At 38.1% G+C, this 13,187-nt stretch overlaps 1 protein-coding gene and 1 non-coding gene across 2 annotated transcripts; both read right to left on the bottom strand.

The window, feature by feature from the left end:
• Nucleotides 1-615: 615 nt before the first annotated feature.
• Nucleotides 616-688, bottom strand: Trnan-auu. Its single transcript has one exon. It is a non-coding gene; the product is annotated as a tRNA-Asn (tRNA).
• A 6,012-nt stretch (nucleotides 689-6,700) lies between these two features.
• On the bottom strand, nucleotides 6,701-12,832 carry LOC117304560 (TATA-box-binding protein-like). Its single transcript, XM_033789086.1, has 5 exons — nucleotides 12,299-12,832; nucleotides 10,009-10,091; nucleotides 8,969-9,136; nucleotides 8,304-8,398; nucleotides 6,701-7,054 (listed from the first exon to the last, which is right to left on the bottom strand). The coding sequence occupies exons 1-5, from the start codon at nucleotides 12,791-12,793 to the stop codon at nucleotides 6,825-6,827; spliced, it is 1,071 nt and encodes a 356-aa protein (XP_033644977.1). The 5' UTR covers nucleotides 12,794-12,832; the 3' UTR covers nucleotides 6,701-6,824.
• Nucleotides 12,833-13,187: the final 355 nt, after the last annotated feature.

The raw sequence follows: 13,187 nt of genomic DNA, 5'->3' as shown, positions 1-13,187 counted from the left end.
AAGATCTATTTCTTCTGTTTTATGGGTGACACTTGGATGAATTGAAATAAGTTTGTGAGACCCAAACTCAACATTTGAACACCATTCTTTTTAGACTTTAAACATTGGTTTTTCTAATACTTTACAAACTAACATGGTCGGCCATTTTATGGAGTAAAAAACTTGACTCCACAAAATGGCGCGCCATGTTAGTTCACGAATGAACAGTTTCAAATGCTTTTCATGGACCAACTCGGCCAATCCAAGGTAATGTGTCCCTTTAATAACCAACTGTATTTACAGTGAAGGCTTAGCTGTATTTTTTATTGAGTGAGAGTAGTGAAGTTTTGTCTTGATAGTACATGTATAAATTGATGCTTCGTCTAATTTCAAAACCAAAGAAGTATTTTTCATTCTAATATAATGACAACTGTTTCTTCATATGCAAAGAATTTTCAGCATTAATTGATTTTATGAGTGGTGCTTGTTTTTTTACCTTTTACGTTGAATTTTTTACAAAGAAAATTGTTGTGTATTGCCAACTATATGTTGGATCCATTTCTATTTATCAATATAAACCACAAGGGAAACTGACTGGGTAAATTTTTAAATGATTTTTGGGGTTGAACAAAGAATTGACTAGAGTGGGATTCGAACCAACGACCTCCGGATTAATGTGCTGGCGCTCTACCAACTGAGCTATCTAGCCCTATATTGGTGGTCTCCTTATTTTGTTAATCCGGAGGTCATTAGTTGGAATCCCACTCTAGTCAATTCTTTGTTCAGCCCCACAAACCCATTTCTATTTACTCCAAAAACCCATAGATCTTAGTGAAGTGTTTGCTTGCTGACTTGGAATCGGAAAAACCTATAACAAAGACAGATATTCCTAGCGCTGAAGGCGCAGTGTGGTTTACTGAAGCTCGATCTGTTGTTGGAACATGAAGTACGTGTATGCATGGGCGCCATTTCAGCAAGCAAATATGTTGTGATTTCATTGAAAGCAATGGTCATTGTCTGCACTGATCTATTGTTGCACCAAAAGAGTTGCTTGCTAAAATGGCGTCTAGTGCTTATTTACCTGAGTTCCCGATTTCATTTTGGAATAACCTACCTCCGTGGATCAACCAATGCTGTTTCACAGGCAAGCTATGCGGCCAATTTGATTCATTAGTGTATTGATAATTCAGTTACCATAATGCTTTTTAATGAGTGTGTTGAGGATTTCCAAGAAAATAGAGAAATATGTTTTTGCTCCTTGTCCATTTGAAATGTCTAATTGAAATGTGTATTTGAAATGTGAACTACATGTGCAGCTGTCTGTATTAAAACAGATGTATATTACATGTCATATATCGATAGCTTGTTCTATGTTTCAATATTTGGTGGTTGAGTTGTTGTGGGCTCTATCGTGTTGGTTGGTCAATACTTCTGACGATGGCAGCGCACTCAAGCATTTGGGTGCTTCAGGCTCTGAATTGAAGATGGCATACCTTTGTGGTTATTTAAAGGCAGTGGAAACTATTGGTAATTACTCAAAATAATTATTGTCATAAAACCTTTCTGGATTACGAGTAATGGGGAGCGGTTGATAGTATAAAACATTGTGAGAAACAGCTCCCTCTGAAGTGATGTAGTTTTCGAGAAAGAAGTAATTTTCCACGAATTTGATTTTGAGACCTCAGATTTAGAATTTGAGGTCTCGAAATCAAGCATCTGAAAGCACACAACTTTGTGCGACCATGGTGTGACAAGGGTGTTTTTTTCTTTCATTAATATCTCGCAACTTCGACTACCGATTGAGCTCAAATTTTCACAGGTTTGTTACTTTAGGCATATGTTGAGATACACCAACTGTGAAGATTAGTCTTTGACAATTACCTATATATGTCCAGTATCTTTAAACTACATTCCATTTCGTCATTGTTCAAAAGTATGTCTTTCGCAAGTCTTGGAAACTATGTTACAGAAAATCCACAATTTGATATTAACTTGTGCATTTTTTGTACACAAACTTCGCTGTATGCATGGGGAGGGGGGATGCAGAATATGCTCCCACAACGAACAAAAATGTAAGACCTGGTACATGTACAGGTACCTCAAGGTGGGTGTACTACATGTACAGACCTGGAATTTCAGCTTTGAACATGTTGAAAGGGCAAGGCCATTTTCATTTTGCAAAGGGCACTTCCAATGGAAAATCTTAAAGGAACACGTCGCCTTGGATCGGTCGAGTTGGTCTTAGAAAAGCGTTTGTAACCGTTTGTTATAAAATGCATATGGGCAGAAAGATGTAAAAGTAGAATACAATGATGTACACAAACATGCCTCGAAAATGCATGGTTTTCCTGTTCCGACCGTGTTAGTTTGCAGAGTAAAAGGAAAACCACGAAATTTCGAGGCAAATTTATGTGGATCATTGTATTCTACTCTCAAAACATCTTTCCACCCATATGCATTTTATAACGAACGGTTACAAACGCTTTTTATAGACCAACTCGACCGATCCAAGGCAACGTGTCTATGGGAAACTTTTAAAGGGGCACCAAGGCCAGGACCAGGGGCAACAGAGGACATGGCCTGCATGTAATTCCAGGCCAGCATATATGGTAGAAGTGAATGAACTTTACTGGTAGGCGGTGTATACCAGAGTGCTTGAGGTATACTAAGTCATTTGTGAAAACCTTGTACAAATAATCCAACATAATTCCGTTTGTTCAGCTTGAAGTACTCTCATCTTCGAGGAAGTAGAATGACAGAAATGTTGAAGCTGGCATTGTGCCATTTACAGTCCATTACACTCAGCTGTTAAAGACAGTGGACACTATTGGTATTGTCAAAGACTAGTCTTCACAGTTGGTGTATCTCAACATATGCATAAAATAACAAACCTGTGAAAAATTGAGCTCAATCGGTCGTCGAAGTTGCGAGATAATAATGCAAGAAATAACACCCTTGTCACACGAAGTTGTGTGCCTTCTGATGCTTGATTTCGAGACATCAAATTCTGAACTTGAGGTCTCGAAATCAAATTTGTGGAAAATTACTTCTGTCTCGAAAACTACGTCACTTCAGAGGGAGCTGTTTCTCCTACTGTTTTATACTATCAACCTCTCCCCATTACTCGTAATCAAGAAAGGTTTTATGATGATAATTATTTTTAGTAATTACCAATAGTTTCCACTGCCTTTAAATTTGATGCCAGAATACCCAGCCCTATGGGCAACCCTGTGCTGATACCTCTGGTCACTAACCCCTTATATGGATGCCCTGAAAAACAATGCGGATTGGTGCCCAAAAGTGACTTTGTGCACGCAGGTTATAAACTTTCGAGTGATTGTATGGCGCTTATAGGATGCTTAGTGAGCCTACCTCAAAATGCAAGTATTTTGATAAAATCCCACTTAATAATAATAATAATAATAATAATAATAATAAGCATTTATATAGCGCCATCTATCTAGAAAACTAATCCGAGGGGCTGGAGAGGAAAAGAAACCGAAACAAAGAAGTTATACAAAGAAAAGGATCCCAAGAGTGCCTAATTATTGTGACTTAGGAAACAAATAGGTTTTTAGTTGCAATTTAAATGTGTCTAATGAAGAAGCTGTGCGAATGGCTATTGGTAGAGTATTCCAGAGGGTTGGTGCTACATATGAAAAAGCCCTATTACCATAAGAGGTGTGTGTCCTCGGTGTCACATGAAGACAGTCACATGAAGACACTTGTTTGATGATCTGAGGCTGCGTTGAGGAATGTATTGAATCATGTTTTTACTTGGTCACCCTAAACTGCATACAGTTAACATGTCACAAGATAGAAGAATGAGTGGGGCCAGTTGCTTTTTGGCTTGATGCCTCCAAATATACTTGAACATGTCCATGTAGAGCAGTTCACAGTTCTAGTTCAAATGTGCCAAATATTAGCACTTTTAAAGCAATCGCACATCGTAAACAGTTTTGTCCAAAGGCCACACTTTGTGTATCACAACTAATATATAAAATAACAAACCTGTGAAATATTAGGCTCAGTCTGTCATCGGAGTCGGGAGAAAATAACTGGAGAAAATAACGGGAAAACCCACCCTTGTTTCCGCCGTTTCGCCATGTCATGACATGCGTTTAAAATAAATCCGTTATTCCTGATATCGAGAACTGATAATTGTTTTAATGTTTTCTCAAAAAGTAAAGCATTTCATGGAATAATATTTCAAGGGAAGTCTTTCACCATTACCTTCTGTAAACCCTGTAAGTTATTTTAAAATCTGTGAACTTTAATTTTTGTCCTGTTGAGAAAGTGTCCAATGGCTTTAAAAGAACAAATACCAAGTGGTCAGGGAATGCCGGGGAAAAATTGCAAGGTTAGTACGATCACCCCTGGGAATGAGTTTGCAGAATACCAATCAAGCATCGCCACATTATATTGTATACTGTTGTTTGTGCAACACATGTGTAGGACTTTAGCACAATGAATTTGCTGTGTCAACTAGTGTTCTTCATCAAGGAAAGGGTCTTCGCATTCAATAATTATGAATTAATATGAAAATATAAAATAGCATTCTACAAAATGCATAGAAACCGCTATCCAGAAAGGAACCAAGAAGATTAGAGTTAAAGGCAGTGGACACTATTATTGGTAATTACTGAAAATAATGATTAGCATAAAACATTACCTGGTAACGAGTAATGGGGAGAGGTTGATCTCCCTCTGAAGTGACGTAGTTTTCGAGAAAGTAATTTTCCACGAATTTGATTTCGGGACCTCAAGTCTAGAATTTGAGGTCTCAAAATCAAGCATCTGAAAGCACACAACTTTGTGTGACAAGGGTGTTTTTTCTTCCATAATTATCTTAAAAGTCCGATGACCAATGGATCTCAAATTTTCACAGGTTTGTTATTTTATGCATATGTTGAGATAGACAAGTGAGAAGACTGGCCTTTGACAATTACCAATAGTGTCCAGAGTCTTTAACTACAAATAAAGAGTAAACTTGTGGGTTAAACCACATAATAAATCTCTGAAAAGAGCCGGTTGGTCTCAACGTTTCAAACAGTATATTCTGCTCGTCTTCAAACATCACTTAAGAAGATTAGAAGAGTGCAACAGTCAAATATAGAAATGAGAATATCCTTTTCATTTATTTCAGGACCACAGTCACCTTTCAAAAGAAATATACAGAGGTCAGCAAATTGACAATTAACACTTTGTACTAAATTCTCTACAAAAACACTCCATAATAAAACATGCAACTTGTATAAACACATGTAAATAAATAGTGATTTTTATTACGTCAGAGTTTTAAACCAAAAAGAATTTCTGCATTTAATTAATTCTGATGTGGCCTCAACTCCATCTTGATATGTTGATCCAGCTCACATCACTATTTTTTTAAACTGTCACTGGGGCCACTTCTGCTATTCTTGCAATATTCCTGAACTTCCTGGGAAGCGAGCGGCCCCCTACTGCATACCTCCTTAATACTTAATATCTTCACCAAAGTGGATTTTCATTTGATAAGGCAAAAGATTGTAGTATTTATCTATTTACAAATATGCATTTTTATGCAATGTTTTTTTCTCCTTCAAATTGTGTCTTCATACACAAGGCTCATTTTGACATAAATTTGCTTCTCAACTTCAGCTTAATTTTAACAACTTCAACATCTATTCTTGCATCTTGATTTTTAAGGCTTTAGTACGAAGCAGGCTTTCTTGGAAGTATACCATGTTTACTTAATTCAAAAACCCTCATTTCATTAGTCAGTGTACTGTTTTTCTCTGAATTATTCTTCACACTTAGGTTGCCTGTGTGTAGTAGACATTAAAATTAAAATAAATTAAAAACATTTGCTTTCCAAAAAAAATCAGATAACAAAACAATACAAAACTCAACATTTAATATTTCTTGCCATGACATGAAGCAAAGTAACACAGAGACTTGCTAAGCGCATTGACAGTTTTTGCTTAGCATAAAAATACTCAATTACCCTCTTGAACTGACATCTTGCGCAGCTACTAGGTTCCCATACTCTGACATAATGGGAATCACATTGCAAAGCGGCAGCCAGGGGATCACCTTAAGGGGATGCAACTTTTTAATATTAAATATCAACTAATAAACTACAAGGACAACTGATTGGGTAAGCTTCCCATGTGGTTTATTACTTGAAGCTTTGTATAATTCAAAATATTGCTAAAGCAGAACTTAGCAGAGCGATTCGTTTGCTCTTAAGGGGATGCGACTTTTTAATATTAAATATCAAGTAATAAACCAAAAGAGAAACTGACTGGGTAAGTTTCCCATGTGGTTTATTACTTGAAGCTTTATAAAATTCAAAATATTTTTAAAGCAAAACTTAGCAGTGTGATTGACAGCCTTTCGTTTACGACTTTTTACTATTAAAGACACTGGACACAATTGGTAATTGTCCAAATCTAGCCTTCACAGTTGGTGTATCTCAACATATACATAAAATAACAAACCTGGGAAAATTTGAGCTGTCAAAATTGCAAGATAATAATGAAAGAAAAGACACCCTTGTCACACGAAATCGTGTGCTTTCAGATGCTTGATTTCGAGAACTCAAATTCTAAATCTTAGGTCTCGAAATCAAATTCGTGGAAAGTTAATTTTTGTTGTTGAAAACTACATTACTTCAGAGGGAGCTGTTTCTCACAATTACCAATAGTGTCCACTGCCTTTAAATATCAAGTAATAAACCACAAGGGAAAATGACTGGGTAAGTTTCCTTGTGGTTTATTACATGAAGCTTTATAAAAATTGAAAATATTTGTAAAGCAAAACTTAGCAGGTTGATAGACAGCTACCCTTTTGTTAAAATGGTGTCACAAACCATCATCTTCGGAATCCTCGCCGTCAGTTTCAGAATCTGTGTCTTCCTCTTCTTCGTAATCATCTTCTTCATCATCACTGTCTTCCATCTTCCTTCTCTTTGGTTTGATCATTCCCTTCATTAGTCTCTTGTGGATGACGTCTTCTCGTAGTTTGGTTGCGAAGGGTTCAACCAGGGGGTATATATGCTGGATGGCTAGTGAGATGTTCTCCACGCAAGGTGCTGGAATTCAGAACGAAATGAATTTGAGGTTCCAGAGATAATAATAACTAGTTCTTATATAGGGAATTTCACAATAACGTCTTAATGTGCTTTACATTAGCGCCCTGCAGACGATTTAACAAAACGCTAGGATTATCCTATCTCTAGTTAGGATGAGTAACCCGTCCTTACTTAGGATGGGTTCAATGCATCTTTAGGTCAATGGATATTGAAATTTACCCATCCTAAGCCCTAAGATTAGTCCTAAGTTAGGAAGAGTTTGGTGAAATCAACGGCTGGTCATTGGGCCAATCACATTCCTGTCATCTTTCTCAGCTCCCTCAGGAGTATACAGCCCTGAGCTGCCGTGGCGCTCCAGTGGCTTTTTCAGACACAATATCAACCTCTACCCTCGCAGGTACCCATTTATACCCCTGGGTGGAGAGAAGCAATTATAGTAAAGCATCTTGCTCAAGGACACCTTTGTGATGACTTTCGATGCTCTTAACCAGGCGGCCATGACACCCTAAAAGATTTGACTCATGAGCCAATGTTAACAGGCTACTTGGAGTTACCCAACTGTACTGCATGCAAAGGGGTCACTTTAGTATCACCAGGGATGATGTTCTATAGTGTTTTTGTACTATTCCCAAGAAAATAAGGTTAAAACAGAATTGAATAAATGAAGAGTGATGTAGAAATTGTGTCTCTCTAACATACCTAAGGGGGGAAGGGATCAGCGGGGCATGTTGCAAAATGACATTCCAGAGTTAAGACTAGGGTTTGGGCTAAGAGCAACGTTTGAGCTGATGTCTCCCCATGACTGGCCTCGTGTCTCTGGAGTATTATCATTTATCATAACTAGAGTTTTTAGAGGATTATTAAAGGCAGTGGACACTGTTGGTAATTACTCAAAATAATTATTAGCATTCTTGGTAACAAGTAATGGGGAGAGGTTGATAGTATAAAACATTGTGAGAAACGGCTCCCTCTGAAGTAATGTAGTTTTCAAGAAAGAAGTAATTTTCCACAAATTTTATTTCGAAACCTCAGAATTAGAATTTGAGGTCTCGAAATCAAGCATCTGAAAGGGTGTTTTTTCCTTTCATTATTACCTCGCAACTTCGACGACCGATTGAGCTCAAATTTTCACAGGTTTGTTATTTAATGCATGTTGAAATACAGCAAGTGAGAAGACTGGTCTTCTATGACAATTACCAATAGTGTCCACTGGCTTTTAGCATGACAAACATTAGTATAATGTGGTTACCTGTGACTGTAATACTCCCTGTTGAGAAGATCTTGAGGGTTGCCCTAGGTGATTTGAGTCTATATGTAACAGCTGGATGTAGCTCTGGCTCATAGCTAAAAGAAGACAGATACATGATTTATTATCAGTAAGAAGGATGAGTGTTGTCGGTCAAGGGTATTTAAGACTTGAGTCACCGTCTCAACACTGAATTAATTCCAGTCGCGGAGACCACATGAGGCTTTTGCCTATTCACTGTGTCTGCCTGTGCTTATGCCAACAATCTCACTGAAGCCACAAGTGCCCAATGCAACTAACTAACTAACAGCCATAACCCTATATAACTTGTTTGGATACCTCTTTAATAACTATGTGGGTAAAGAGGTGGGTGGGTGGTGGTGGGGGGGGGGGGGGGGTGAAAGCGTATGGCTTGGTTGGTAGGGAATTTGAAGTCCAGGGGCTGATGTTACAAATTAATGAATGAATGAATTTAACTCACCGCAATGCAACAATATATCATTAAAAATATAATTGTTAATGTAAAGCAATGGGTAGGGTACCAGAGAGCAGGTCTAATACGGAGGCAACAAAGGCGTTTTCCTCAATGCCATCTGGTCATTGCCTTGGTGCCCTTGAAATCATACAGGCCTGAGAGAAAACAATAAGGCATCAGCCTTTACACTCACCTTGCAGTATATGGATGTTTTTCGGAGAACTGTCCGATCCTAATGCCAAATGGCATTGCACACGTTCCTAGCACATTGACAACTTGAAACTTTCCAAACCGTACCCTGAAACCAAGCTTCTGTATAGCCCTTGCACACCTTCTTGCTGTCTTCATTGCATTGTCTTCACTATAAAAAATGAGATTATAATAATAACAATAATATTAAGTTCAGGTTTTACCCATACACCGATGTGTGTTAGCACTGTATACTCAGTACTTTCCCCGAGTCCTGTGATAAAATATCACAGGCATGTTACTCGGGTGGGATGTGAACCAACGACCTTTGCAATTTTATAGCAGTGTCTTACCATGGGTACCAGGTACCATCTATAACCCTGCTAAGGGCACAAGTGTCATGACCAGGGTTCTGACACACACTGGGGGACTAAACCACCAGGGGCCAATTTCATAGCGCTGCTAAGCACAACAATTTGCTTAGCATGAAATTTTGGCCTCGATAAAAACAAAATAACAAACCAAATTTCCACGTGTTTTTGAGGATAAACAAACAACAGCTGACTACAAGTAACAAGCAATATGCAACAAATGGAAATAATGGTTGGTAATCCTGTTTTTATCAAGGAAGAAATTTCATGCTAAGCAAATTTGTGTGCTTTGCAGCGCTATGAAATTGGACCCAGAGCTTGATGCTCTAAACTGCTCAGAGTGGGGTGGTGGATTGTTTGGGGGAGGTGGATTTTTGGAGAAGGGGGTTGGGAGGGGGTGTTTGGAGTAAGGAGGGGTGTTTGGAGTAAGGAGGGGTGTTTGGAGTAAGGAGGGGTGTTTGGAGTAAGGAGGGGTGTTTGGAGTAAGGAGGGGTGTTTGGAGTAAGGAGGGGTGTTTGGAGTAAGGAGGAGTGTTTGGAGTAAGGAGGGGTGTTTGGAGTAAGGAGGGGTGTTTGGAGTAGGGAGGGATGTTCAGAGTAGGGGATTGGGAGAGGGTATTCAAAATTAGGCGTTAGGAGGGGGAGGGGGTGTCCGGAGACTTGTTTTAGCTTACCTATTATTGCCTGTGATGGACACTTTTCCTGAGGACCATATTGTGCATGTGGCTGATGGGTTACGGAATCTCATATTAACTTTCTGCACAGAATTAAACATAAAGAGCGGGTGATACAACACCAAAATCATTGGGCCACGAACAAATAAACTGACACTATGACTTGGCAGTATATTCCTTTTTTAAACTCAAAAATTGAAAGTTTCTAAAACTTTCAAATCCGCATATTAAATTTGGATGGAACCTTTGAGAGTGATCGACACAGTTGTAAATTTTTCAAGATCATCTCCACTAGTACCACGGGTTATTGTGAATGAGAAGTTTCACTGGACAAGAACACTTAAAACTTTAACCACTAATTGCCAGGATTTCATGCCCAGAGATGGGTTTAATTTTTTTGAACTGGCAGATTAAAACGTTGTTGAGAATATCATTGTCACAATGAAACCCTATCTAGACAAAGTAAAGACAACAATGTCAAGTAAAATACATCTTAGCTGAAATGTGTTTACCACTAATATCTGCTTAAAGCACCTCTATGAAGTAGTTGTGCCATGGGGTTGATTTCAAAAAGATTGTCCTAACTTAGAAATAGTCCTTGGACTTATTAAACCCTAAGACTACATGTAGTCCTAGCGTTAGGACTAGTCATCTTCCTAGAGTGAGGACTAGTAACTCGTCCTTAAGGTATAATAATAATAATAATAATAATAATAATAATAATAATAATAATAATAATAATAATAATAATAATAATAATAATAATAATAATAATAATAATAATAATAATAATAATAATAATAATAATAATAATAAACGAGACTTATAAAGCGCATTTTACAAAATTCAATGCGCTGGAAGAGTGCTACGGAAAAGACGAATATGAGAATAGATATGTTTTTAATTTACTCTTGAATGTCTGGAGTGTGTTGGTGTTCCAAATATGACTTGGTAGGGCGTTCCAGCACCGGGGACCAGCGACTGAAAAGGACCGGTCCCCTGCCATTTTGTGTGTGCGAGGGATTGTTAGATTCTGGCCGGAGCGGAGCCCACTCCGGCCAGGTTTGTTGAAATTTAGCGACTCTGTAAGGTATTGTGGAAGGTATTGTGTATGACAGGTGACTCGTCCTAAGGTTAGGACTATCTCGTTCTTAAGTTTGGACTAGTAACTCGTTCTTAAGTTAGGACTAGTAACTCGTTCTTAAGTTAGGAATAGTAACTCGTTCTTAAAGCCATTGGACACTTTCGGTACAGAAATGTTTTTTAAAGTTCACAGATTTACAAATAACTTACAGGGTTTACAGAAGGTAATGGTGAAAGACTTCTCTTGAAATATTATTCCATGAAATGCTTCACTTTTTGAGAAAACCTTAAAACAATATCAATTCTCGATATCAAGAATTACAGATTTATTTTAAACACAAGTCATGACATGGCTAAATGTGCGGAAACAAGGGTGGGTTTCCCCGTTATTTTCACCCGACTCCGATGACCGATTGAGCCTAAGTTTTCACAGGTTTGTTATTTTATATGGAAGTTGTGATACACAAACAGTACACAAAGTGTAGGCCTTGGACATTACTGTTTACCGAAAGTGTCCAATGGCTTTAAGTTAGGACTAGTAACTCATTCTTAAGTTAGTAATAGTAACACGTCCTAAAGTTAGGACTAGTAACTCATTCTAAAGTTAGGAATAAGTTAGGTCTAGTAACTCATTCTAAAGTAAGAAATAGTAACTCGTCCTAAAGTTAGGACTAGTAACTCGTTCTTAAGTTAGGAATAACTCATTCTAAAGTTAGGAATAAGTTAGGTCTAGTAACTCATTCTAAAGTAAGAAATAGTAACTCGTCCTAAAGTTAGGACTAGTAACTCGTTCTTAAGTTAGGACTAGTAACTCATTCTAAAGTTAGGAATAGTAACAAGTCCGAAAGTTAGGACTAGTAACTCATTCTAAAGTTAGGAATAACTCATTCTAAAGTTAGGAATAACTCATTCTAAAGTTAGGAATAAGTTAGGTCTAGTAACTCATTCTAAAGTTAGGACTAGTAACTCGTTCTTAAGTTAGGACTAGTAACTCATTCTAAAGTTAGGAATAGTAACACGTCCTAAAGTTAGGACTATTAACTCATTCTTAAGTTAGGAATAGTAACAAGTCCTAAAGTTAGGACTATTAACTCATTCTAAAGTTAGGAATAGTAACACGTCCTAAAGTTAGGACTAGTAACTCGTTCTAACTAGTCTGAAATCCACCTCTGGTCTCCCAGTTAAAGCAGTCAATTTGTCGTCTTACCCCGTATTCTCTCCTATACTCAACATTGATTCCTTCCTGGCCAATCCTCTTTAAGTTCAAATGGCACCGCACCGTAAACGTGCACACAACATTATTGATAAAAATATCAATGCTGGGCGATGATGAGTCACCATTCTCTGTATTGTTTGAGTTGGGCGGATGGTTATCAGATGTTAGCACAGACTGTTCCTGGTCTGGGAGGTTCCTTTTCAGCGTTTGGATGGTTTGCTCACGGTCGTGTATTAACTTCTCCACTGGTGATGCTACAGTTTCTACTGGGGTTATTGAAGGCTCTTCCACTGTTTCAGGGTCCACTAATTCAGGATGATTCTGTTCAGTGTACTCATTTACGGGTATCTCCAATTCCTCCTCTGGCTCGAAGAAGTTATTCCTCATCTGAAAGACGTGGTCGTAGTAATTGCCGTTGCTTTCCTCGGCTGCCGAGTTTACGCCTTCTAACAGCAACATCGCTGCATCTGCCTCAGCTCCGGCCATTGTTGTCGGAGCCAAGCAACTGTCTTTGTGTTGGGATTTAGACCTGGTATAAAAGCATAGTTGTCAAAATAAAATTAACATGCTGTAAAATGATCAAAGCTTACCCGGGGCCAGGTCTGTTTTCTTTATATTGGAAAGGGCAATGGCACCAGAGGTTTTTTCTTCTTGGTAAACTAAAAGGGCACCCTACAGTACAGTATGAAGAAAAAGTAAACTTCTACTGGAACATTTCAAAGGCATCAAGGCAATGACCAAACTTGGGACCCACTCAATTACAACCAAATAGAGATGACAAAATACTGTACAGCGCCACCACTGTGTCTGTGACTGAGTTACTGGTGGTTGACAATGACGACAATGTCAAATGATGACCTTGGTTGGTAGATTGACTGAC

This window comes from Asterias rubens, chromosome 21 (genome assembly GCF_902459465.1).
Source record: "Asterias rubens chromosome 21, eAstRub1.3, whole genome shotgun sequence".
Taxonomy (NCBI): Eukaryota; Metazoa; Echinodermata; class Asteroidea; order Forcipulatida; family Asteriidae; genus Asterias; species Asterias rubens.
The sequence above is the reverse complement of the archived record's forward strand: the minus strand, read 5'-3'. Positions and strand labels throughout refer to the sequence as shown.

Excerpts from the sequence above, each read along its gene's own strand:
- LOC117304560 (XM_033789086.1), bottom strand. The coding sequence starts at position 12,793 with ATGGCCGGAGCTGAGGCAGATGCAGCGATGTTGCTGTTAGAAGGCGTA. Across the intron at positions 10,092-12,298 it reads AGTATAGGAGAGAATACGGG|AAAGTTAATATGAGATTCCG; the intron begins GTAAGACGACAA and ends AATTCTGTGCAG. Across the intron at positions 9,137-10,008 it reads TCCATCACAGGCAATAATAG|TGAAGACAATGCAATGAAGA; the intron begins GTAAGCTAAAAC and ends CATTTTTTATAG.